This window comes from Gymnogyps californianus, chromosome 9 (assembly GCF_018139145.2).
Source record: "Gymnogyps californianus isolate 813 chromosome 9, ASM1813914v2, whole genome shotgun sequence".
NCBI lineage: Eukaryota > Metazoa > Chordata > Aves > Accipitriformes > Cathartidae > Gymnogyps > Gymnogyps californianus.
The window spans coordinates 11836896-11863602 of NC_059479.1; the positions used below are offsets into that span (position 1 = coordinate 11836896).

At 40.5% G+C, this 26707-nt stretch overlaps 1 protein-coding gene across 1 annotated transcript; it reads left to right on the forward strand.

Moving 5' to 3' along the window:
* The first annotated feature begins 366 nt into the window (after positions 1-366).
* On the forward strand, positions 367-20532 carry CENPI (centromere protein I). Its single transcript, XM_050901646.1, has 21 exons — positions 367-416; positions 2202-2527; positions 2820-2957; positions 3937-4055; positions 5796-5903; positions 7145-7193; positions 7504-7550; positions 8839-8928; positions 10428-10556; positions 10818-10982; positions 11238-11358; positions 11564-11655; positions 11985-12102; positions 12203-12267; positions 12744-12841; positions 13270-13405; positions 15222-15346; positions 16431-16479; positions 16636-16869; positions 18506-18547; positions 19376-20532. The coding sequence occupies exons 2-21, from the start codon at positions 2329-2331 to the stop codon at positions 19505-19507; spliced, it is 2256 nt and encodes a 751-aa protein (XP_050757603.1). The 5' UTR covers positions 367-416; positions 2202-2328; the 3' UTR covers positions 19508-20532.
* The last annotated feature ends 6175 nt before the right edge of the window (positions 20533-26707 follow it).

Consider the following 26707-nt stretch of genomic DNA (forward strand, 5'->3'; position numbering starts at 1 on the left):
GCCGGCGGCACCGCAGGACTTGCCTGGACACCTCTGCCTGCCTGTTAAAAGAGGGATGAGAAAGACCCTACTCCATTTCCAACCTTTTAGGCCCCATCCCCCACAGGCGTTCCAACCTGCACCTCCCCCCCCCCCCCCTTGCGCACGCATGCCGAGGCCGCTGCGCACGCGCCGCGCCGGGGTAAGACTGCGCATGCTCAGAACCGCCTGGGCCAGGGCGGAAGTGCCGCCGTTCCCACCTGCAGCGCGCGGCGGTGCGCATGCGCGGGAGAAGGAGGTGGTGGCGGAGGAGGGGGGCGGCGGTGGCGGTGGCGCGCCCATCGGCCTCTGCGGCCCTGCGTGTGCGCAGTGCGCATGCGCGGGATGCGGCGCACAGGTTTGAACTGCGGAGCGGTTGGAGCTGGTGCTGGCGGGAGGTAACTGTGGTGGGGGCTGTAGTCCATGGCAGCGGGCTTCCCCCGGGGCGGCTTCTCCCCCGGGGCGGGGGGCCCTTGCCGCCGCTCCTGGGGCCCCGGAGCCGGCATGTCTGAACGCGGCAGTGGGGCTGGGCCGGGAGGGCCTCGGCTCCCTGCGTTCCCTCAAGGCCGCTCCCCGCGTTGGGCGGCCAGAGCATCACAGAGGGCTCTGTGGGGGCGTCCGGGGGGAACCGCTGTGGGGAGCTGGAGGGAGAAGGGTGTGCGTGCGTCGGTTGGGGAGGAGGGGAAGGGATGTTCGTGCCAAATATCCATGTGGAAGCGTCTAGTACTGAAGAGCTGTGCAATGGTGGGCTCGCTGTTAGTAAGAACTGGCGTTCCAGCCTGTCTGTTAGTTCTGCTTTAAGGTCTAGTGGCGCCCTCTTCCCCACCAAACCTTTCTGGTAGAACTCCTGCAAGATAAAAGAAAAAAAAACAGGTAGAGCAGGTGCTAAGGAGTCTGTGAGAAAGCTGCTGTTGTACCCCAGAGTGTGGTAGCTGAGGACTGTTAGCTCGATCTGCTTCCTGAACCACTTACAGTGTGCTCAGGTGATTCAAGATGCAACAAGAAAGATTCTAGAGCGTTTGGGGTTTTCTGCAACTTTTACATGTCAGTCCAGCTCATGTCAATCTAACTACGGTATAGTCGCTATCAAGAATTTTCACTGTTTTGAAGCACCTCAATTATTCTTAGTCACCGTCATGCAAAGCATCTTTGTGGGAGTTCTGATGTGCTTGGTGTTGTCCTTCAATACTGAGGGGGTACATTTCACCTGAAGTCAGTAGACTTCATTTGTAAATGTGAATGCCCTGTGTGTGTTATCAGTGTGTGCTTCAGAGGAGGTCTTGACATAGCTAACTGGAGATTTGGTCTTGGTATGCTGCACAGGGAAGTTAGTGACAAACAAACCTATAAGAAAATAGAGATGATTCTAACATCTTAAGGAAGTGAAAGCTGAAGAGGGAGTATCAATTGAAAATCATTCTGTTTTATTGTGTCAGGAAGGCTAGGAAGCAAAAGATAGGCTCCATCAATCCAAGGACATGCAATCCACCACATCCAGGAAATTGTAGAAAAATTTCACATTCTGTGGGTAAAAGGTTGATCTCTCCAGCATATTGAGGAGAAAATGCCACTTTTCACGGTTGTATTTCACCCAGAGCTAGGCAGTTTTGCAGTGTTGGTAGCTCTTGTGCTTCACTTGGAAGTTTACCAAAATTTCATATTTTTTTCAATCCTAGCTGCTAGGTAGAAAGGCTGCAAAAGAATCTAATTTTTGTAAAATAGGAGGATAAGTGTTGTTATGATTCTCTAAAATCTGTACGTTACCTTGCAGGAAATCATGACCTGTTGGCTGATTATGTTGGCATATCGTGTACGATACAAGTAATGAAACTGATAATGCACAAAATAAACTCAGAAGAAAATTGTTGATTGTGTTTTGCTAACTTTCTGCTTAAGTTATATAGTATTTTGATCCAAAAATTTTAATTTTATCAGATAATTTTTAAATTGAAAGGAGTTTGTGTTAATTTTTACTTGTGAATTTTTTTCTTCCCTTTTTTAATGAAAGAAAGAATGGAATTTTGATACACTGTTGTCTGTGCATCTTCTGAGTATATTGTCTGATCTTTTGGGGGGCAGGCGGCTCTAAATGATTTCGTCTGAAGTTACTCTGTTGGAGTACTCTGATGTAGGATCCCTCTAAAATCTGTTTGTCAGGAAAATAAATTTTTCTTTTCTTGCAGGGAACTGGCTCTCTGATGTTCTTCAGCTGTGGAGGTTGATCTATTTTCTTGCCTCTTTGTAATGAAGGATTGGAACCCACATGACAAATGAGTAAAATTCTCCAGTCTCAGCTGGGAGTCTGAAAAGATGCAGCGAAGACAGAGTTCTAAGACCCCAAAGCAGCCTCTGCAAGTTCACCATAAAAATCAAACTGATCTCTCTGCATGGCGAAAAGGAGGGAGAATTGACCCTGAAAAAAGTGTCCAGAATCATCAATCTCCTAACTATCAGAAAAACGACAGCAAACAAGACTCCCTTGAGCAAGCTTTGAGCTACTTTGAGAAAGGTAAGAGCAGTTTTAAGGTTAGCTACCTAGGATTGAAAAGATAATAACTAAATTCTTAATAAGAGTAATAATAAAAAAAATCTAATTTTACCTGCTGTTTTCCCTCTTTAATGCGCAAGCTTTGTAATATTTCTTTAATGTCTTAAAAGGTTTTCCCCTTTCTGTTGCTATGTAAAGAACCTGACAAAAAGGAATATATGTAGGGACAGTTCAGAGAAGTTTAAAATAGTTCATTTTTGGTTCAGAAGTTGTTTCATCCTTGTGTTTGTCGTCTTTTTTTTTTTCTCCCTAGTTCAAGACCGTGTTTCACTGAAAAAGAACAATGTTCTGCAGAAGCACTTGACTACTGTGGAAAGCATTGCCCTGCAAAGAGGGTTACCCCCTGAAGGATTTGATGTATTGCTAAACGTGGCACTCAGTGGCAAACTTGGTAAAATGTTTATATACTGCTAGTGTCTTCTGTGAATGTCTGTTTCCCCTCCAATCAAACCTGCTTGAGATAATGTGTTTATGGTGACTGTATTGTTAGGTACTTTAGCGTAAAATTAATCTTTCTGGCATGCTTCAGTGTAATTTCTGAATTTATGCTAAAAATAACCTCAGTTCTTGCTACAGGGGAGTGATATCCAGAAAAATATTATGACTTGTTACAAGTATTTTTTGAAAAGCTTATTTCCTTTGTTCGTAATTGCAGGTCTCTGAAAGGCTTAAAGTGTGTCCTTAGCAACCATTGTGTCTTTTCCTTCTTGTAACTGTTTGTTTCACTATTTTGATCTTGGGGAAAAGAAACCTACACAAACTGACATAGTTGTATTAGTGAAACTTGCTAAAATTAAAATGTCATCCTAACAATCAGTTCATCAGTGTCAGTGCAGCCCTCATGCTGATTTCTTAGAAATGGTGGCCACCATTTATACTTCTAAATAATGAAATATTCCATGAAAAAAAACCTGTAAACTTTCCCCTCCCTCCAACCCAAGAGGAGCACACACGATTCTTTCCCTGTTATGCAAGTAGTTTAGTGCTTTGCTTGATTTAAAATTACTAGCTTATTTCCAGAACGCTAATCTGCTGATGTTTGGCTGACAGTCATATACACTTTTGCTGAAGGAATTGGTTGTTTAATATTACCAGAAATTTGTGTTACTTTTGGTTGTCTTGCCAAGAGTCTAAAGGCTATTTCAGTACTAAAATACTCGATATTCCATTTTCTTTCTTTAAGCTGAAAAGAAATATTTCTCAATTTTTTGAGGTATAGGTAAGTCCCTACTAGATTCTTGTGCACTGTTACTTTAAGCAATGAAGCTCTGAATAATTTTGTCCAGAGGGAATTTTGACCTAAGCTGCAAAACCATGTCAAAGAACCTGGTACATGAGCACCATCTTATATTAAATTGTTTGTTTTCCAGCTGATACAGTGAATATTCGTTTACTGAAGAGCCTGGTTCCAGCCTCAGTAATACCAGAAACTTCTGTGGTTTCATCTGTATCTTGGCTCTGTGTCAGCAAATGCTCAAGCAACATCCAGGTAACTTAGTAAATGTTTACAGTAGTTATTGCTTCTTCACAGGAATGATGAGGACAGATTATTTTCAGGAAGCAAAAATCTTGAGGTTTTAATGTACAAGGTTCTTAGATAAGATACTGTCATTTAGAAAGATTGGCAGAGACACTCATTGCCGGAACAGCAGTGGGAACCAAGGAACACTTTTTAAGTGTGAGTGGAAATCTGCACAGCTCCTGTTTGTCTTGTATCTCTGAATTCCTTAGGAATGGTTTCTCCACCAATATTTCTGTAAAAAACTTCAGCTATGTGAGGCATTCTTCACCAACTTCAGCAAGGTATCCCTTAGGTTCTGTGTACATTGGCCATGGCAACATAACTGTCCTGGTTTTGGCTGGGATAGAGTTAATTTTCTTCCTAGTAGCTGGTATAGTGTTGTGTTTTGGATTTAGTGTGAGAATACTGTTGATAACACACTGATGTTTTAGTTGTTGCTAAGTAGCGCTTATCTTAAGCCAAGGACTTTTCAGTTTCCCATGCTCTGCCAGCAAGCAGGTGTGCAAGAAGCTGGGAGGGAGCATAGCCGGCGTAGCTGACCTGAACTAGCCAAAGGGCTATTCCATACCATAGAACATCATGCCCAGTGTATAAACTGGGGGAGTTGGCCGGGAGGGGTGGATTGCTGCTCGGGTATCGGTCAGCGAGTGGTGAGCAATTGCATTGTGCATCACTTGTCTTTTCTTGGGTGTTATTTCTTTTTTTTTTTGTTATATTCCTTTTCATTACTATTATTATTATATTATTATTCTTAGTTAGTAGTGTATTTTATTTTACTTTAGTTATTAAACTGTTCTTATCTCAACCCACGAGTTTTACTTTTTTTTTTTCCTCCTCCTCCTCACCCCACTAGGAGCGGGGAGGGGGAAGCGGCTGCGTGGTGCTTAGTTGCTGGCTGGGGTTAAACCACAACAATAACATTAGAAAACAGTCTTTTTCGTCTTCATATAGTCTGCTCAAAGGTTTACATCATAGAATCATTTAGGTTGGAAAAGACCCTTAAAATCATCGAGTCCAACCGCAAACCTAACACTGCCAAGTCCACCACTAAACCATGTCCCTAAGTGCCACATCTACATGTCTTTTAAATAGCTTCAGGGATGGTGACTCAACCACTTCCCTGGGCAGCCTGTTCCAGTGTTTGATAACCCTTTCAGTGAAGAAATTTTTCCTAATATCCAATCTAAACCTCTCCTGCCACAACTTGAGGCTGTTTCCTCTTGTCCTATCACTTGCTACTTGGGAGGAGAGACCGACACCCACCTTGCCACAACCTCCCTTCAGGTAGTTGTAGAGAGCGACAAGGTCTCCCCTGAGCTTCCTTTTCTCCAGGCTAAACAGCCGCAGTTCCCTCAGCCGCTCCTCATAAGACTTGTTCTCTAGACCCTTTACCAGCTTTGTTGCCCTTCTTTGGACGCACTCCAGCACCTCCACGTCTTTCTTGTAGTGAGGGGCCCTCAGATCGTATCTGAGGGTTAGCGCATATTCAGAACTGAGCTGCTTTTTCCATTCTGGTATGGCAGTTGGTGCTTTTGGCAGGCTTTCTTCCACAGCTGAATTATCCCTGTACTGTTCATCTGTAGCTATCTGGTTGTCCTTGAGAGTAGCATGTATCCTTAATGATTGTGTCTCTTAAATTGGCTAGTGACTGGTCTGTCTTGCTTTTGCCCATCACTTAATGTAATATGGCTTTTTTCCTATCTGCAGCTGCTTTTTTTAAGATGGCTGATCACAGTGTTTGACTTCATTGATCACAAGGAACAACTTCATGCCCTCTATGGTTTCTTCTTTTCCTTCCTGCAAGATGAGAAGATGGTAAGGAGAGCTGAAGAATATATGGAATTGACAAAATAAACCTTCATTAGTAGTATGCATATTAATGCTAGAATTAGTCTGGAGTAGCTGTTGGTTAGAGACCATTTTCTGATGGCTGGAATTTATTTTCTTTTTTTTCATTTTGCATTCTAAGATTGCTGGGTAATTTAGATTCGGAAACAAGGAAGTATTGTAGGATTATTTTAGTTTCAATGCTGTGGTCTGGTTGTTTAAACATGTTTCCAAGAATTGCTATTCTGCATCACAAACAGAGTGACAGTATATTCTGTCTAAATTCCCAAGAGTAACTATGACACTGCAGTCTCTGGGATTGCCTTTGATGTCAGACATCAGCAGGTGAAGTCTCCCGCTCCTGGGGAGAAACTGACTTGCATACCTTGGGCAAAAAGAGAAAAACCTTTTAGAGCAATGTTTATTTAAAGGTGAGAAACTGTAAATGCTGTTCTACTTAATTGCTTGTTCTCATTTAAGCTACATTTCAAATCAGTCAGGAGATTTCTGCTATATGGCAGCTGTAAAATCCAGGTGCTGTAATACTGAAGTGTTTGGATTCAGTTCATATTAAGATGATCTTGGCAGTCGTGTTAGATATGAAATTGTTAATATTCTTTCAGTTTAGGATATTTTGTGGTTAAGACTTTTAAAGTTCCCAAAGTTCTGAGTTATATTTCTTGCAAAGCTTTTAATGGTTTTAGGTTAACATTAGTTATAATCTTTTCATAAAACTGGATTTAAGTTCTTATGGTTTAAAATAGCATTTTCAGGCATGATGGGCCAATTGGAAAGTGCACCAGAGCTGGTGTGAGACTAATTTAAGACCCTTACAGCCTCAACTGTAGTTAGAAGCTCTAATAAATTATTTTGATTCAGAGGTGCCTTTCTTTTTGAAAATGTAATTGTACCTTCACTGCTGACTGCTGAAATATCTAGACCATGTTCCAAAACACAAGGTCCAAGCTCACTGAATAGCTTGATTACTATAGGGACTGCTCAGTGCAGATAATGTTTCTAAATAAAATTGACATATGTGACATGTAAAAAACCATGCTACTTCCTAAGAGAAGTAAGGTATGCTCTACCCCAGTGGGGACGCAGTGATGACTTGAGGGAGCCAACTGAATGAAACGATATTAGCTTGTGAAGCCTGTGTGTTGCTTTTAGTGTATCCTGGTTAGCAGCCTGCACCAGCAGGATAGTTCATTGCTGCCTTCTCTTTGCAGTGCCCCTATGTCTGCCACCTGCTGTACTTGCTGACCAGGAAAGAAAATGGTGAGTCTGTCCAATTGTATGAGATGGAATACCATTTGTTTCTTATTCTGTTTGCTGGCACTGCCTTTTCTTCCAATGGAGCTAATACAATGACTAGCCAATATATTGCTTTTAAGGCAATGAAGCATGAGTTCAGCCTGATTTGTGTAACACTTTCTGAATTGGAAACCTGTCTATTAGCCTAGAAATAAGACTGATTGGTTCTGCTTGCTTTGCCATGACTTTGTACAATAAAAATAATATTGCATTTTTGCTTAAATGTCTGATACAGTGGTTTTTAAATCCATTATGTTCTTAATTGTATTTCCAGTCAAGCCTTTTCGGATTAGGAGACTGCTTGACCTCCAAGCAAAAATGGTGAGTTTATTTCAAATCTTGTAGTTTGAACTGTGGTTAATAATGCAGTTTGTAAGACTAATGTCCTTACAGGATGGAGAAGAGTGGCTAGTATCTCAGGACAGGGTTAGACTTGGAATTGTAGGTTGTAGTCTTTGTAGCATCAGGGCTTGTCTATCTTGCATGTGCATCCCTAATTTTCATTGTGTTTTGTGAGCACATGCAATGACATGCACAAAGCTATACGTTTTATGACTAGGTGTGGTAAAATCTCTGAAGCAAGGGGCAGCTTCATTTATCTATTACCATCTTTAATTTTCTGTTCATCTTCCTTTTTTGAGTGTGTCCTGGTTTTGGCTAGGGTAGAGTTAATTTTCTTCCTAGTAGCTGGTACAGTGCAGTATTTTGGATTTAGTAGGAAAATAATGTTGATAACACACTGATGTTTTTAGTTGTTGCTCAGTAGTGCTTATACCAAGTCAAGGATTTTTCAGCTTCTCATGCCCAGCCAGCAAGAAGGCTGGAGGGGCACAAGAAGTTGGGAGGGGACACAGCTGGGACAGCTGACCCAAACTGGCCAAAGGGATGTTCCATACCGTATGACATCATGCCCAGTATATAAACTGGGGAGAGCTGGCTGGGAGGGGTGGATCGCTGCTCAGGAACTAACTGGGCCTCGGTCGGTGAGTGGTGAGCAATTGCATTGTGCATCACTTGTTTCATATATTCTAATTCTTTTAGTATTATTATTGTCATTTTATTATCATTATTTTTCCTTCCTTTCTGTCCTATTAAACTGTCTTTATCTCAATGCACGAGGGTTTGGGTTTTTTCGATTCTCTTCCCCCATCCCACTGGGTGGGGGGAGTGAGCGAGCGGCTGCATGGTGCTCGGTTGCCAGCTGGGGTTAAACCACGACAAAGTGGTATCAAAAATGACTGAGAAATATAAGATTGTAGAGGATCTTGCTCCCTTTTTTGTAAGAAAAAACTGTAGCTATAATAGGATGTTTTTTGGAGCGTTTAGACAGCAGAAGACTATTTTTCATAGTTTTGATTGTTAAATTCCTTTTTATTAGAGTTATGACTACAGAATGTTCCTTCTTCAATCCCCTTCCTGTGTTATTTCATTGACACAGTTTCTGTTCTTCCTTTCGTTTTCAGTTGTTCATCTATGGTTACTTACTGACATGTAGCTTTAGAAAGCTTTTAGTAATCACTGGGGTCTTTCTGCTTCTAGAATACTGTATTCAATTTCTATATTAAAAACACACCCCACATCTTTTTCCTCTTGTTCTGCTATTTGACAGGGAATGCAGTCTCATCTTCAGGCTCTACTGTCACTTTACAAACTCTTCTGTCCTGAGCTGGTGACCATAACCCTTCCTGGGAAAATGAAGGTAAAGAATTAGACTTAATCTATTTGGAACCAGTACTTATGACAGTATTTGTACCAAGCTTTCCATTTAAGCTATAGCACAATTTAGTGGAGAAGATTAATTCTGTTCCCTCTTTTCACTGAGTAAAATCAGGTTTAGATGAGAATTCCTTGCCTTGTGTTTTGTTTCCTCTTCAGCACAATGAGATGATTTGGAATAGAGTGGCATCTACCTTTATCCTTATGAGGATTACTTTAATCCTCCTTTTGGTGTTCTTGCTGGTTTTGACTTGTTTCACACAATGTTAAGTTCTTCAGGAAACAAACTGTCTTATTGTGCAAGGCATTGTCCAAATTGCTGACTTTCTTAAGTACAAATAACAATGGAAGTCAGTAAGTAACTTCCTGCTTGGAAAGTCTATGTCATAGGAAAGAGAAAAAAGCGGGGGAAAAAAATGCGGTAACCTGATTTGTCAGAGCCTCAAGGTAACAGCAAACAATATGACTGTGCTTTTAGAGAGGCCCATGTGTATGCTTAGCCCTTTGACCAAGTAGAATATATGTAGCAGAAACTGAATATATAACAGAAAATAGCAGCAGATGAGACCTAAATTCTGCAACAAATTTTCTTTTGGTACTTCAATGGGATAGACTTAGGGTTTAGGGATTTTTTTTAGAATAGACATTTAATTTATATGTAGGCAAGTTGTGTTTCTATAAAAGAAAATTTATTTTATTTCAATCTGCTTGTGTACTTACATTGCTCTATAAATTTATACTTTGCATTGTGCTGCACAGTCATCTGTTGGAGAATTTACATTTTTTGGCATGCACAGAAGTGAAGTAAATAACTAGCAACTAAAACCCAAATACATCTTCAACTGTTTTTAGGAACACACTGTGGTAACTTGTATAATAAAAGCTTGATTACCTAGGCCCAAACCAATCTGAATACTCTTGTGATGGTTTGGCACTTGATTAGGATTTAAAGACTGGTTGCAATTAAAGTGACAAAAAATAAGTTTTGTGCAGAAAAGGTGTTGGGTTCGTTTTTCCAGTTTTCTTTTTAGCTGTAGTATCTACAATAATTTGAGAATTCGATTACTCATTGAATTTTTCTGTTTGGTGGATATCACTGATGCTGAATTTGGGAAGCTTTCCTAGTAACTTGCATAAGCATACCTTGGTCATGTTTTGTTTTAATGTATACTTGAGATTTACTCTATGAATTGATGATTGATCTGAATGAGGATTATAAATCAGAAGTGTTGGAGATATCTTCTGAAAAAGGGGGCATCATTTCAGAACGAAGTAAAAACTTAACTGTTGAACTATAGTCAAAAGGTAATGAAACTGAGGAACGACGAGAGCTCTGTGCTGTGAAAACCTAGCCTTTAGTCTGTCAAGCAGAGTTGAGTGTATATACATCACTGTGGTGACATTTATCAGAATAGAAACTGATCTTTCTGTCGCTTTGTCTTAGTTTGGCTTCTTGCATAGATGTCTGATTTATGTTTTCAGACTTACTTCAAGAATTCAGAGGGCCCATGGAAAGCAGCAATCAACACAGTAAGGCGAAGAAACCAGGATAACCCTCCAGTGTCCCAGCCACTGTTTTTAGGCACAGCTCAACCTCAGTCACGAAAAAGGGTAGGTTATGGGCCTAAGGTAGACCCTAGAAGGGGCCAAGCAGCTGTTTTCATTATGAATATTGGCAGATAATGGGAATCAGGCTTTATTTCAGCACTGGGAAGGGTGGAGTAGCTATATAGAAATGCAGCATTCCCATTATAATGAAAGCCTGGATACCTTTTTTGCAAAACAGGGTCTTTATGGGAACACTGGTCACAAGTGCACTTCATTGCATTGGAAACCAAGTCATTGCTATTCATTTGTGTTTCTTTTCTACAGAAATGGAATACCCAGTTGATTATACCTGCAAGCAGTACAAACAAAAATAATTTAGAAGAGGACAGGGAAAAGAACCATGTTGATTTGTACAGTACGAATGAGTCTTTTCCAGTGGAGCAGCTGCAGACCTTTTCTCAGCTCCTACAAAATATCCACCATCTAGAGGTGAGTTTCAGGAAGGTGGGCTCACTGAATGTTTTGAGAGATCAAAGGATATTCCTCTATGTCCTGTTTATATGTGAATACTGTGTGGGCTACCTAGTTCTAACAGAGCATCTAGTCCTACCTGAGGGTGATGAATGAGTCCTGGAGATGGTCTTGTTGCCGGTAAAAGGATTGGACAACTCTGATAGAATGAGATTCTCTGGCAATTTGCTGATGTAAATACTGAATAACTCTTTTTCTTGATTTCTTTTGCAGTTTCCTTCCCAGATGGGTTCAGTGCTAACAAACCCTTTATTGCTTCACTACATGAATTGCGTCAAAGATGAATCTATTTACCTGAGGCTCTACTATTGGATGGGCCAGACTCTTCAGGAAGGTAGGAACTTAGTATTACCTTGCATGGTAGGGACGTAAAGGATGTCTGAGGCTTTTCACCTCTCAACAAGGGTACTTTGCTATTCAGATTTATAGTGATGATCACATAGCATTAAACCAGCTACTGGAGGAGAACTGAATTTTGTTTCTGATTGTGCTTATTCTTGCTGTGCTCATATTCAAATACAGTATTCTCTCCTTTTTAGAATGCTCCTGGTGTGTGGCTGATAATAACCGATATGAAGAAGAATTCAAGGACTTCCTGGAAACTGTCTACAAGAGCGAGTGTTTCTTGCAGGTAAGTGCCTATATCGTGGAAGGCAAGGGTTTCACGCAGTCTTCCCTTAAAGTACTTTTGGACTTACCTGTTTCCTATAGTAACTCTAAGAAGTGACAGTATCTCAAGTAGTAAAAATACATATTCCTATAGTGAGTCAATATTCTGGAGATGGCCTAGTTTTCTGCAGGAAAGATAATTTGAGAATGATATTGAGAATGACAATTTGAATGTCCTGGTGAATTGTATGGCAGGAAGGAGGTGTAAGCCTCTTTCTTCAGGGTGAAGTGAGCATGACAAGGTGCAGGCATATGAGACGAGTTTTTAAATGTTCATCTTCTGCTTTGTAGGAGGGATTTTCTTCCTGTGAAGAGTTCCTGTATAAAAGCCTTCCTCTCTGGGATGGCTTCTGCTGCCGATCACAAATCCTCAGACTTGTGAGTTGGATCCCCCTCAGCACCTTCTCTGGTATGTGTTGCAGATCATACCTGGGTGAGGCTGGACAATGTCTGATCTTGGGGGATAGAATTTGTGCACAGATATCATACTGCTTTCTCATTTGTTTCAGAAATGAAGTCACATCTCTATGATCCCCTGGCACAGCTCTTTTTCACATCGTCCCTTTACTTTAAGGTAATTTGTGTACAGTGGCTGTTTACTTCTAGTTGATATTGCTGTCTGAACTTGTCAGCTGTAGCAGTCCGAGGGATTGTATAGGGGACTTCTTTTGGGGAAGTCTGTGCCCAAATGAGGGTAAAATATATACTTACAACATAACTTCTTTGGGAATCTGAGTGCCTTTAAGATATTTTCTTTTTTGACTGGAATTAAACTGGGGCACTGGAAATAAAAAGAACTGATAGTACACAAGACAATAGTTGGTTTGTTTTATTGCAATTTTAACTCAGTATTTGAAACTCGCATTCTCCAGGAAAAACTATAACGCATACATTCAGTTCAAAGGGATATGCAATTATTTCACTGCTTTTGTGGTCCTGAGAAACTCTTGATATCTTTCCTTGTATATGTCAATTCTCATGGCATTTTTTGTTTAGTATTATTCGCTTATGTAAATTGTCATCAACCTATTTTCTTTTTGCCTCTTGCAGTGCAGTGTTCTTGAGAGCCTGAAAGAGCTGTTACAGAACTGGTTGAATTGGCACGTGATTCATCTGGATTCAGAGTCTGACTCTCAAGTCAATTCTTTGTAAGTTTATCTGACATAAATGCAAAACAATGCAATGTTCTGTGCATTGTTCACTAGTGTATTTAGATATATATTCTAGCCCTATTGCCTAGCATAATGACCGACTAGAAGGTTAATAATGCTGTAAAGTTTCTGCTGTATTGTAAGCTACGTTGTCAATCCTGTTCTTTCTCTTTCTTTAGAAGTATTTCTATTGACACTGAAAATTGAAATGTCCAGAAGTCAAAATCCTTGCAACACTGACAGCTGGGTCATGTTTGTAATAATGTTGGTAACAATATGTTACTGGGCATATTGAAGAACAAATGCATGTTGCTGAATGCTTGGTGGGGCAGAAGGATAAACTTCAGTTTCTTTTTTACCACTTTTCCTTTTTACCATTTGCGAAGAGGTATATATACTAATGTTGTGTCATGTCATTGCTGCAGGAATACCACCCTTTCTGGAGTAGTGAACGTGGTGGCTGAACTGATCCACTTTGTTGGATGGATCTCTACTGTTGCATTGCGTTTGGAAAACAATCCTACTTTCTTGCTGTACTTCATCTTGGATTTCTATGAGACGGTATGTATCCCATTCATTTTGGCTTTCAAAATCCCAATACTCTAAGGCTGTTTGTATGTTTTAAGCTAGAGCATGAAAACACCTTCCTCATTATAGTTTACAGAACTTTGTGATTAAATGCAAGAATGTTCCAAATACTTGGTAGATCTACAGGTGATAGCTGCTGCTGTTGCATCCATAGGCAGAACTAAATATGCTGCTAGAAAGTGGTTGCTCTTAAGTCAGAGGTGAACTGTGGAAGGGGAAGTAACAATATGGCATGACATGCTTTTTTAATGCTAATTTATAGAAAAGAAGAATGTTCAGTTCAATTTCAAACAACATATCCTGATTTTTTTTCCTTAAATGTTCCCTTAAAAAATGAAGTTTTTTCCCCATTTTGTCCTGTAGACAAACTAAGCAGCATCCAATAGGCTTAAGCCTATTCTCTAGCTTCCTCATGTCCTCTCTGTAGATGTGCTTACTGCTATATGAACTCTAGCCATGCTGTTGTTGCTCCTACAATTTGGATAAAATTGTGAAGAGTTGAAAAAACAATGATAGTTCTGGGATCTACTTGTAACTAAATTGTACATTAAAAATGCACAAAACTAATGGGCAACAACATTTGCATAAGACAGTGTGTTTAGAATAAGTAAATGCTCATTTTATGGGAATATACAGAGAATCATGCACCCTTTGATATATGATTATTGGTGCTCTAGCAGACAACTAGGATTTGAATTTTTTCTTGAGGTTTTGTTTCTATATTCGGAACTCTAGAGATTTCTAAAATCATGCAGCTGAGATATTAAGTAAAGAGTCTGGATTTCTGAAAATGTCAGTAATTCAGTCACATACAAATATCTGCCTATACCTTACATGGTGTAGCTGTACTGAGGGCAAGAGGAAAGGTGAAGGTCTGGCAAAAAATCTTTAGTGAAAAGTCTGTTATGAGATTAGGGGGAGGAGTCCTAAAACAATTGTTGTACCTAATTTAACAAAATGTAAAAAGTAGCCATCTTCGGGATGGCGGGCTGTCACAGCTTCATTGTTTATGGTCTGAGCTGTAGTAACTAGATATGCATATTCTTAGACCACTGCTCTTCTGAGAATGATGTGTACCTTCCTGAAGAGCATACCTTTGGGAATAGTTACTGTGCCTAAGCTATAGAGGATAGTAATGTGTTAAGTTACAGCACTATTGCTTTCAATTATTTATCCATACTTTAAGACTGTCATTATAGCTGAAGATCTTGTTGAATCTGCAGAAATTTTAAAATGTCTTTTTTACTTGAAACTCAACCTTAAATTCTAAACATGAGTCTAATAATAAACCCATGCTTTGTGGCCATGTCATCTTTTCTCAGAGCAAAGTTTTATCATGTGTTCATGCAATTCCAGCAAGGTCAAATAGAAAGATGTAATTTCCCAGTTGGAAGATATGTATGTTCTGTTTGGCTTGCTGGTATCAGCAAACCAGGCTAGGAACAAGGTCAGGTCTAGTGCAATCCCAGCTACATATGTTGGAATGATCTAAAAGATCAGAAAAAAATGGCTGCTGCTTTTTTGCAGGGATGTAGGTAGATTTGACTTAACAAGTAACCATGTCAAAACATATGGTATACCTAAATGGTTGAAGCAGAGACTGAGATATGAACTGATGACTGTCTTGTACTGAGAAGGAAACAAATGGAATTGCTTCACCCTGGCCTTCCCTCCTAGGTGAAGTTGATGGAGCTGGCGGAATGCAGTGTCATGTTCTCTTTTGCTCTTAGATGCTTTGGGGTTTGTTAATGGCAGTAATAATCTGCCTGGATTTGCTTCATTCCTGCAGGTGTGTGACATGTATCTGAGGTACAATCTGCCTTTGTTGATAATGCCTCCTGCTGGAGTTTTCTACCCAGCGCTTCTCAGCATGGATTCTGTCAGCTTGAATCAGCTCTGCTACATTATGTACAGGTACTGCAAATGGTGTGGGCTGTAGGGACTCCTTGTCTTCTCTTTCAATCTTTTGGAAATTAAATTACTTTGGTGTAAAATCTGAAATCTACTTTTTCTTACTATGCAAGGCAAAGGTGAAAGTTTCAGTTATGCCCAGCTTTCATGATATGGGATTTTATAGCTGTAGTTCCTACTCTGTTTTTCAGTCTGTTATCCAAAATAGCAGGATTCTGACCTCTTTCCCAGTATTATTTCTATATCTTTGATATGTGAAGGAAGGAGTTCCCATATTGTTTTGAGAGAACTTAAGTCAGCCAGCTGGAATTGCTAGTAGTTAACTATACAACTTCTCACACCTGTGCTTTGACCACTAGACTTGAGCTGTTCCTTACAAATTCTGTAATGTGCTGAGTAGGAAGCACTTCTGCCACCTACAAACTCTGTAGGAATTTGGGACTGCCTCATGCTGCCTGCAGGTCCAAAGACAGCACTGTTTAGCTCTCTGCAGGATCCACCAACATGGTGGCTATTCTTGGCCTTGTTAGTTCCAGTGGTTGCATCTGAGAAGAAGAGTAGTCAATTGCTGACAGCTGGTGCAGGACTCTCCATGTGGTTTTTTATCTAAGGAGTCTGCAGGGTAATTAACATGACAGGATGGTCTCTGGGAAATAAGAGGAGCTAGTGCTTATTATATAGAACTGTCAAGTTGCATTACTTCCAGTGGCTTCTGTTTCTCTGCTTAGTGAATGAAAGTCTCCCTTCTTAAAAATACACCGCATCCTTCTGCTGATTTTAAGGCTGTATGTCAATTCTTGCATATTGCCTTTATGAAGGTGACTGTCCCAGCCAAACCGGTCATGTCTTAATCATTTAAGAGATGAATATTATCGGGTGTCCCACTACTCTGCCTGGAAAGGGTGGGTCTATGCCAAGTGATAAAGTCCCTTTGAATTCTTTTTCATGTCTCTTTTTTTACCAGTAAACTTTGATCTCTCTTATGGAGGAAATAAGCTTTCTTAATACATTCCTCCAGCTTTTTTCAACACTGGTAGGTAGTAAAAATTTACAGGCCCCTAACTTTCTCTTTTGTTTGTTTTTTCAGGTATCGAACCAACTTGGTGGCTGCAAAAGAAAATGAGCTGAGTAAAAAGGTATTGTGGGAAAATCTGTTATGTGCTAGAACGGACCTTAGCAAGGAGTTGGGTTGAATGGAGGGGAGGTGTTCTCATGGCATTCTTTTAAGGACTGGAGGGAGCACACAACTGCTTTGAGGATGCTATTTATTGGTTTGTTTTCTTGTCCCTCAGAAAATACTGCAATTCAAGTTCAGTAGCCAGACGTACCAAGAGTACAACCAGTACATAATAGCTATGGTGGGCTGTCTGTGGACATCCAGTGCATTCCAGAAGGATATTCATCCTCAAGGTCTTCGTATGGATGATGAACTGCTGAAGAAAACCACAGTGCAGGAATTCAAAACCAGCTTTAACATTGTCTACCACCCAGCCATGATGGGCTATGCTCTCCTTTTCCTCCAGCAGGTAATGGTGTAGGCCAACATTTGGGCCTTTGGGAGCACCAGATGTTCTGTCTTGACAGTTTCTCTAGAGAAGTGTCTCTCAGTGTACTGGCTGACTTGTAGAGTCAACTGAGCTTTCAAAAGCTGGTATGACATTCTGTGTTTGTGTCAGATCAGTGACACAATTTGAATAGTCTTTGTTTGCATGGTATGACAGCATGAATTTAACAGATTTAGATGTGAATTTGTGCTTATGATAATTTTGAGGGTAGAACTAAAATAGCTAAATAATGAAGTAAATTACTAATTCAGTAAAAGCTTCCCAGTAGTGCATCCTGCCCCACAAAATATGGAGTGTGACCTAAACATTTAAACTCCAGAAAGTAAAGAAATACGTAGTTAAATTGTATACAGGTGCGCATGGTAGAACTTTTTAGCAGTGCTTTCTGGCTCTTGCAGTAGCTTTTGAGAATGGCTTATTAAAAAAGAAATACAAGTAGCTACTTCAAGTACAGAAGTAAGATAATATGGTGCTGTCTTGTATTGTCTGATATGAGTTCTCCTAGTAGTTGTCTTGAATTCTGGGTGCCATCGTGTGTTCAATGCAGCTACTGAATAGCGGAGGGAGCTGCTTGCCAGAGTTGTTATTATTCTGAGATGTGCATGCTGCTCTGAGAAATCAGGTTTTGTAGGCTATCCAAGGGGTGCACAAAGATGCCATTTCGTTGTGAGGAACGCTGGCAGACTGAAGGCGTGCGTAGGTGTGGCTCCTGGAATGAAGCAAGGGAAACCGAGGTTAAAGTTGAAGCAAAGAATGCTGGTTAGGAACACTTCACAAATTTGCCTTCATTTATATATTCAGTGTCCTGAATCTAGGTAGTTTGTCTCTTACTGCTGATTAAATCCGAGTTTTGTCTTTGCCAGAGGCGGCTATTTTATTTTTGTTATATACAAATTCTTTTCCTTGGTCTTTCTCCTGTTGTAGCAGGATTAGTTTTTCATATCTTTTGTCTAGATCCTTTCCATTCTAAGGCTTCCTGATTCTTCTTTGTAGCTTTTGTAAGGGGGAGGAGGAAAAAAAAAAAACAAACCAAAACCCAACACCTTCTGGTAGAGAATTTTTGCATTCTTCCTACTGCAGAACCAAGAAAGAGATTTTGCTTAGCAGTTATCACAGATGTGTCTTAAGACAGGAAAAAATATTTAGCTACAGTGCCATCTTTTCTTAAAAACTTCAGTGCTGAGCACCAGAGGGCACTGCTCTGTAGCACACTCAGCAGAGTATGTATCTGCTGAGCAATAATCTAAATGTCAGTAGGTTCTCTCCTCTTGCTCTTTCTCATTGTTGGGAATTATCTATCTAATGTTTTGAAAGGGTAGCTTTTACACTGTAGAGAGACAATGGTTAAAGATACCTATAAATATTCTCTGTTGCTATCCAGTAATGCTGCAGCACAGGGCAAGAGGGGTCTCCATATTACCTTGCCACTTGTGGATGCAGTATGATGCTGGATGCCCATTCTGAAGCATGATTAAAAATCTCTGAATTTCTTTGCACACCTGCAATTCCTGATTTAGGAGGGGACTAAGCAGAGGCCCAGCAACTCTGGACATACTTTTTATCTGACTTGATACTGTTTTTATTCCCTCTCCTTAAGGCTTGGCCAGATGATACCACCTTCAACTTCAGTTTAATTAAGGTAAGATTTCTTGTTTCAGTGAAGTGAAAACAGGCAATTTTCAGCAGCTATGTAGAAGAGGATGAGGTGATAATATTCACCGATTCCACAAATGCCCTATAAAAATTTTGAAAGGGGAAAATTCCAGCTGTAGACTTTGGTTCAATCTCTTAACAGGGCCAAACATGAGGACATCAACATCTGAGAAGTTATGTATCTAGCCATCTGTGGGTGGTGGTCTGAGATTTTTATATATTTCCTCCACAAGTCAGTGCAGTGTCAGGACAAGGCTGTTTATTGTTCTCTGCAGGCTCCACAAAAAGTTGTATTTGTGGTGTACTTGAAGCAGAATTTCTATTATCAATGAACTTAATATTAAATTTCTGAGATGGATGTGTAGCTTTGTTATAGCTTTGAACAGGGATCCTCCACTGACCAAGTACAGTAGCAGTTTGTTTCCTTTCCTGTATCACAGTGTACTACAAACCTGATCTGGAGGAATCACCATTAGTGATGGAAGGAAGGCTTTAATATCCATGTTCATTTCGTTCCTGACATCTGCACTGTTGATCCAATAGACTTTGCTCTTTTTAGAACTGGGATTATAAACATCTTCAGTATTAAAAGAAGATCATGATCTCTCATGTTCAAGCTAAGAATATGTAATACATAAGTGAAAAGTTTGGGCATTTGGGAGCAGGACGTGACCCTGTATACCTGTGGGTATTTACAGACTAGGATGCATGTTGTCAAACTGTGGAAGGTGATATTTGCAGACCTTTTCCTATAGGCCTAAGAAAGAGACAAAGCTATGTCCTGCACATCTGACTATTCTTTCTGGTTTTATAGGGAAAGAAGTGGAACTGGTATCTGGAATATCTCTATGCACAAGGTTTAAAGGGTCTGAAGGTCTTTATTGAAAGCAGCATCAATCGTGTTTCCCAGGCCTCTCACAGTAAAGCAGGGAATGTGCAAGCGTGACCCTGGGACTCACTGGAGCCTTTTTATCATCTGGAAGCATATATATAAGCAGAATATAATGGACTGTGTCACTAATTCTTCCTTCCTCAGAGGAAAGAAACAGCAGTTACCCGTGTCTGCATTTTTGTACTGACATCTAGTTTAGGAAAGTGAAGACACGGAAGGAATGCTTAGGCTGGCTTGGTTCACTAACACTGAACCCCCTCTTGTCGCTGCTGAACTTCTCTGGTCTGAAGCTGCTGAGCTCATATGTTATGTATCATCCTCATTTTTCTCTGTTGGAGTATCTGCTTTGATTAAGAAACAAACATTTTCCATCTCAAAACTGCAATGAGCAGTGCTGCTTCATTTATAAGTAATGTTGATCCCTGACCTGCTTTGCCTTCCTCGACAGTAGATAATGAGAAACAATTTAATCAGCCTTTCAGGGATACTGCGTATGTACTGGATTGGAGCACTACAAGTTCCCCAATTCCCTGTTGTACCATGTATATACTGGCTTTTAACAGACTGACCAAACTGACCTTCCTGAACTTCATTATGAAGCTTCCAAAAGAGACTTTTTGCTATCATTGCTTATAATGTTCTTCTAATGCAGCTGGAAAATTTGGTGCTCGATTGATGTTTTATTGATGATTTGAGCACTTGAACAATGTTGCCACCAGCTCACCATTTTCTATTGATAAGTGCAAATGTAGCTTTCCTTTTTGTGTTTTTAGCTCTGTAAGTGTTGTATATTATATGTGTACATATATATAATTTATATTCTGTAAAATGTTTCCAACATGCCATTTTGAAGGAACTCGGCTACAAAATGTATCTTCTCCTGTCATTTCATTTTAACACTGAGTAGAAGTTGGGAGAAGCTGAACTCAGGTCTCCAAAATTTGAGTCAACTTTATTTCACTACTGTAAAATGAGGTTGTAACCACTTGAAAGACGGGTCAGAGTATACTGAATTTTGCATTGTGAATCTGTACGTTGATCTAGTAAAGGAATCAGTCCTGAGAGTGACTCCAGAGCCACTAAGGATGTGTTTGGTTTCTTCATCCTCTCAAAATGAGACTGGCCCTAGGTTGAGTACCATACTTCTCAGCTCAAATAGATTATCTGGTTAATATGTATATATATATTTCTATGTGTATATATATTCTCTCCAGAGAATAATAAAATCTTTCACTGAAGACTTTGAAAGAGAGAGATTTGCAGAGAGATCTGCTTAGACTAAAGTATTGCCCTTTCTCATCTGGCTGTGTTATTACAGCTAGTATAAGTGCTGCTTGCTAATTTCTGTCAAGAGAAACAGATCTTCAAAAATCCTGATTGTATTTTCTCAACAGGGGAAACTCCACAAATTACAAATTTCTCCAAGTGGATATGCTTCAAGATGTGTCCCTAACATATAACCAGTTATCTCCTTTAAAGGCTGGTAGTGTTGTTTTGGACCAGCTCAGCTTGTTGGCTGAGGACTATCCCAACACCACTGGCTGGCACTCCCTATCATAGTGTTGCCTATTGTTTGTTAGACTCCTTAAAGGTTTCAGCTAAGCACCTAAGGAGGAGAGCTCTGTAGTTCCATAGTTGTTTTTATAATTTTTCTATGAAGCTACCTTCAGAAAGGTATTGGAAATGCTAGCACTTATGCTGGAAAGCCTGTGTACTGCATTCCTTAAGGACAACTTAATCCTTAGCTTTTGTCCTTGCACCATACAATTGTCTTCAGATGTTGAGCAGACTTGTACTTCCATATTGTTGCATTGGGATTCTGTATAGGAATAAGGCTGGAGGGATTGACAGCCCTAGGAAAACATGAGGTGAAGACATGGACCCAGTTCTAGATCTATGTATGGCAGGCTCATTCAGTGGGGAAAGGAGCAAATACAGAACATCTGAAGGAAGCATTTAGTTCTAGCCAGGAAGACAGACTTCATGTTACCTGGGTGCTGTTTGGAGTTTACGTGGAAGGAGCAAAGCTCTGTAGCATTCCTGTCGGACTGCAAGGTGCTGCCAGAGGCTTCATTTCAGTTGTGAAAGGTGCCTAGATTCTTAAGAGTGTGTGATGTATGTAAATGTATTTAAAGAGGCTTATAGCAGAATCCTTTAGGATATACTGAATGTTGTATAGTTATTGGTCTCTGAGATGAGTTTTCCCTTGAGGTTGGTGTTTGGTTGAGAAAACACAGAATCATGTTATGGAAGACTGTTGTTGCAGCATCACAGGTCTTTTATTACACCCTGTGTTACAAAAGTCTTTAAAAAAATTGTATACAATTTTGTCAGTCAAGTGCATAGGCTGGGCGCTTAGAGGTGCAGAAATAAAGTAACAGGGCAGATAACTTCCCTTTAATGTCAGCTTTGTTAAGATGGCTGTTTAAAATCCTTCCCATGCAGCAATGATGTGCCTAGGATTACTGGGCACTTGAGATGACTTTTAGCCTCCTTGTATGCCTTGGTAGTTCTTGTCTTTTTTCACATCTGGACACTTTTTCTTCTTTTTTTTCTCTAAATATCTGACTTTACTAACATTCCACTTGAATGGAAGAATGGTTGTTTTAGGGAGGAATGTGCTGCTGTACCTTTTCCTTCCCTTCCCCCTCCCCCGCTCACTCTTTACCATGTAATCACTGTGGTAACTTTTGTAGACCATTTTCTGTTACAAGCATGTGCTCAGAGACTTGGCTGACCACAGCATCTGCTCTGAGAACGAAAAAGGAGATAGTCAAGACCCATCCATTTTCTGGTAAGTGGCAAATCAGTGACTTACCTGTAGTGCCCATTTCTGCCCGTTGTAAGGTGCCACCTGTATGTATACACTATGAAACTGTAGCAGAAACAACTGTTTTGTGGTACTATTTGATAGGAACAATGCAGGATGAAAAGTTCATTTAAGGCTCACATTCATGTTGTCAACCAGCACCCCAGAATATTTAAGTTTAGGTCAGGCCTGCAACCTCCCTCTGAGGGGATTATATTCAACACTATTCAGTAGAAAGAAAGTGCATACTTTCATGTCATTTGGGTCTGCTCTTGAGTGTGTTTTTTCTTTCTACAGGATGCTGTTTCAAGGTCCAAATTTCTAGTATCAGCTGATCTCAGGGAATGCTGGTTTGTGTCCTGTCTCCCCATGAGTAAATGTTGATGACTTGCTCCAGTTCCTGTCTGGCCTCCCTTCTCTGGAGGCTTCTACATGCCTTTGATTTAGGGTTTTGTAATATTACAAGCAGGCCAGGGCAGCGGTCACTTCAGCTTAACCACATTCTGCAGCTTTTCTAGTAGCCTGTTTAGATGCTTCCAAAAAGTGAGGCCTTTCCCTTTAGAAAAATCTCTGAGTGGGTTTTAGATAGGATTTCAAAGTATAGGGCCAGAATCCTGTCTGGGGTAAGCAGGCATAGCTCCACTAATTTCTAATGGATCTATGTTGAGTTGCACCAGCTGAACATCTGGTCCACAGTTCACAGAACCAAAGCCATTAACCCCCTCCCCTGTCAGACACATTGGCCTGAGCATTATGCATCTGAAAATGCAAATCCCTTGGGCTAGAGTTAAGCTGAATTCTTTTTCTGAAGCCATGTTTGCTTTGTGTTTCTGTTAATCATGATTTTATTTTATGGGGACTCATTTGTGCATTATTATGCATCAGGCTGTGTTGCCCTTTCAGAGAGAGCTTGCTCTGAAAGGGTTAATAATTTCAACCTGTTTTCAGCTGGAATGAAGAAACTGGTTCCTCTGTGTCCCTGCTTTCTATTCTCTTGTTGGCCTACTTCCCTCTGCTTGCATTTTGCATTCCTAATGCCATGAATAAATCAGGACCGAAGGATTTAGAAGGTGGTACAGCTGTAGCCACTCAGAAAATTGAACCTCTGAGGCTTGTACTGCAGCTCTAACAACTGCCAATATGTGTGCTCCTGAACTATTCTAATAACATTTAACTGGTACCAAAATAAAATTCACTTTGCCCTTTTTTTATAGAATGTTTAAGTTTTTTGTGCCTCTACCCAGTGTCTCCTCACTTGGCTCCCTTTGTCTTTTAGTTAAAGCTCAGTCCTAAGCCCTTTAGGGCAGGGCAATCTAAGCCCCTTTAGGGCTGTGACAAAATGGTTTATCACAAATCTTTGCACAGAGGAGAAAAGAATAAGGGAAACTGAGGGATCTGACCAGGCTAAGGGTTCACCTTCTCTACAGAATCACAGCACAGTGAAACTCCTGTCTGGCTGTGGTCCTAGATCCTCTGATAACTTTTCATTAATAATACACACTGGCCTGCTTTTATTTGTAATGCTGTAGCTCCTGAGAGAATGGGTGAGGGAGCTCTTTGTGCTCTTTAGTCAGAGGATACATCCAGTCTGGGTGAAGAACAACAGGCATTGGTAACAAGCTTGCTCTGGAGGATTAATATCTTCAAAGAACAAAGTCTCCAAGTATTTTCTTCCAGGAAAGCCGATTTATGTTGTGCTGATGGCTTTCCCTCACTATGGCTCTGCTTTTTAGAATAAAAGTAATGATTTTGGTCTGATGATGGTTTGATTTCACCAATCTTTGCTTTTGACTAAGAAGGTCTTTTATGACCTTCTTAGCATATGGTGACGTGGGTTTCGGCACAGGATTCCTGAGATCTATATCTAGCTGTTAGACCTGCTTGAGTAACTCCCAAGTAATTATAGTTGGCAAGGGAGGTATTGAAGTATGTAAATAATGCTCAGTAAAGTGCGTAACTTGTGATGCTGCTTCATTGCTCTGCTTCTCAGTTTCCTGTCTTGTAGGAATAAAAAGTCTGCATAGCAGAGGGTAAGATTTTTAAAAATGCCTTAATTATTTTGGTATCTAATTTCCATTTTCAGGCTCACTGCAGTCTTGCACAAATGTAGAAACTGAAACAGTTGGTCTTCAAAAAAAGCTGCAGGTGCCTTACCCAGGCTCTAAATACTATTTTAACCTTGACAGCATTTAGAAATCTGTAGGCTCAGGTGTGATCCCATTCTGCAGCTTAATGAGTGAATATGCATCAGCAAGCTTTGGTACCTGCCACAAATGTGACACAAAATGGACTGTTCTAGTACAGGCTAGGTGATGGGATATTAAGTCACTGTAATGTGGCTGAGCTCCTGATCCTCAGATACTGGGTTTAGGTGCAAATTGAAGCAGATACTTTTGAAAATTTTATTATCTGCCTAAATCATTTGGGCTCTTCCTTTACAGAATTCAGTGATAAGCTTCGTGTGTGTGTGTGTGTATTTTTTTTATATGCAGCTGTATCCCCATGCAGTTTGACTCGCTCTCCCCCAGTATCTGTGCTGCCTCTAAGTCTTGAGTGTGATCTCTGCAGGAAGAGGCTGCTCTCTGCAGGTTTGCTCCCAAATGTCTCTCTAGAGTCTCTAGGCCTGTAACATTCCCATCATGGTTTGTTGTGCACGGATCACTAAGCAGTTTCCTTTCTCTTAGGGCACCTCTGTTCTATGTCGAAGTGAATCTTCGGCAGCTCCTGTGTGATTGCTTTCCTGCTCCTTTGTGTGTATGGCCCAGTAAATAAGGAGGGGGATGGAATGCATATTGTAAATGTTTTGACAGCTTTTGAAGAACAAAATGGCCCCTGAAAACCGCCTGCCTGCCTTTTCCTTTTCTTCTGCATGTTTTTGCTTTCTTTTCTACCATTTTCTCCTTTCTCTTTTCTTTCTCCATCTCTCCCCCAAATTCTTTTACACTCTTTTGACACTCACCCCTCGTTCTTTTGGTGCTCACTGCTCTGAAAAGATTTCCTCTCCCCCATAGTCCTTCTCATTTCTCATTCAGGAGGGACTGTTTCAATCCCTGTGCAGGAACAAATGAAAAGGGGGGATTCATTCTGTTTCTGAGTGCATGTCAGCTGTCTGCTTGTATCAGTTCTCTACCCATTCTTCTCTCTCACCCCAGGTACTGTGCTTTTAGAAAGCATCCCGCTGTTTTTCTAAACGCTTTTGGCAGGGTGGAATCTGTACTTGGAAGATTTTTGTGCTTATTGATGCTAGCAAAGGAGGTGCAGTTATTTATTTGACATTAGTTATTTAAACAAAAAAAGGAACAGGGTGGTACAATATCTGGGCAACTATTCCTAGATTCTTTTCAAGCTGAATTTAGGGCCCCTAATTCTAGTTTTGTTCCTTCTTGTTGAAAAGATGCTTTGTGCTCTACTCACAAGCATGCTTGCCTATCTAATGTACTGGAATTGATGGGCAGGTCTGTCCCTTTGTGTGAGATCTGTTCCTTCTGGCTTTCCCTTTGCAGGTAGGCACAGCATAACCACTGAGATCAATGATCCTGCATCAAAACCGAATTACTGTTGTTTTGATATGGATGGTTGTGCAAGAACTCAGTCTCATCTGTTACTTCAATTAGGAGGAGACCCAGGTGAGGGAGCCCTGTGTCTCAGGGAAACAGGGATTCATAGGCTCTTGGGGAGAAATAGGATTTCTTCAAGCCGTAAGGGACCTTGTCCCTGCTCACAAGCCTTTTGCCAAACCCTTCTTCAGCAGCTGGATCCACAAGGACATTGTTGGTGTATGGCTCTAGGGAAAGTGCTATTTTTTTGCCTCTTCCTGTATACTCCTTTTAGCAAGCATGTGCTTTCGTAGATATTCTCAGTCAATGTTTAGCTCTGTTCTTTGGTTTAGGTGTTTGGGGTTTGGATGCTGTTAGGATATCAATGACTTGTTTCTGCATGTAGGAACTTCACAATCTCCAAATCTAGTTTGGGAATTAAGCTCATCGGACTCCACCAGCTGCTTCTCTGCTAGAAATGCCGTGTGGGTTCCTCATCAGAGGCTGCTTGACAAAATGCTACAGTACTTTGTGCAAGGCAAAGATCAGTTGAATACAGGTGTATGAACGTGCTCTAACCTACTGCCTTCCTTGCTGCTGCTGCTGCATCGCGCTCCCTGAAGCCTTTCTTCACTTCGCATTCTCTGTGTGTGTTCTTGGTAGTGCTCTATATGAGGGATTTTTGAGAATTTATTCCACACTGGTAAATTGTAATCTTTCTTGCACAATCTATATTCTAGGTTCCTAGGTAAAGCATCATTCTCTAAAATAATTTAATTGGGATAAATTGATAAATTTGAGCTTTACTCAGAAAAGGAAAGAATCTAGCAAAGTTTCCAAAGGATGGTAACAACACTTCCTTTTCTGTACAAGAGGGAAGATGATCCTCCTCTTTCAGGAGATGTGAGA

What these genes read in the sequence shown, in the direction of transcription:
- CENPI (XM_050901646.1), top strand. Translation starts at nt 2,329, where the DNA reads ATGCAGCGAAGACAGAGTTCTAAGACCCCAAAGCAGCCTCTGCAAGTT. An exon ending in GCTGACCAGGAAAGAAAATG is followed by an intron (nt 7,194 to 7,503) that starts GTGAGTCTGTCC and finishes TTGTATTTCCAG; the next exon opens with TCAAGCCTTTTCGGATTAGG. An exon ending in GACTCTCAAGTCAATTCTTT is followed by an intron (nt 12,842 to 13,269) that starts GTAAGTTTATCT and finishes TCATTGCTGCAG; the next exon opens with GAATACCACCCTTTCTGGAG.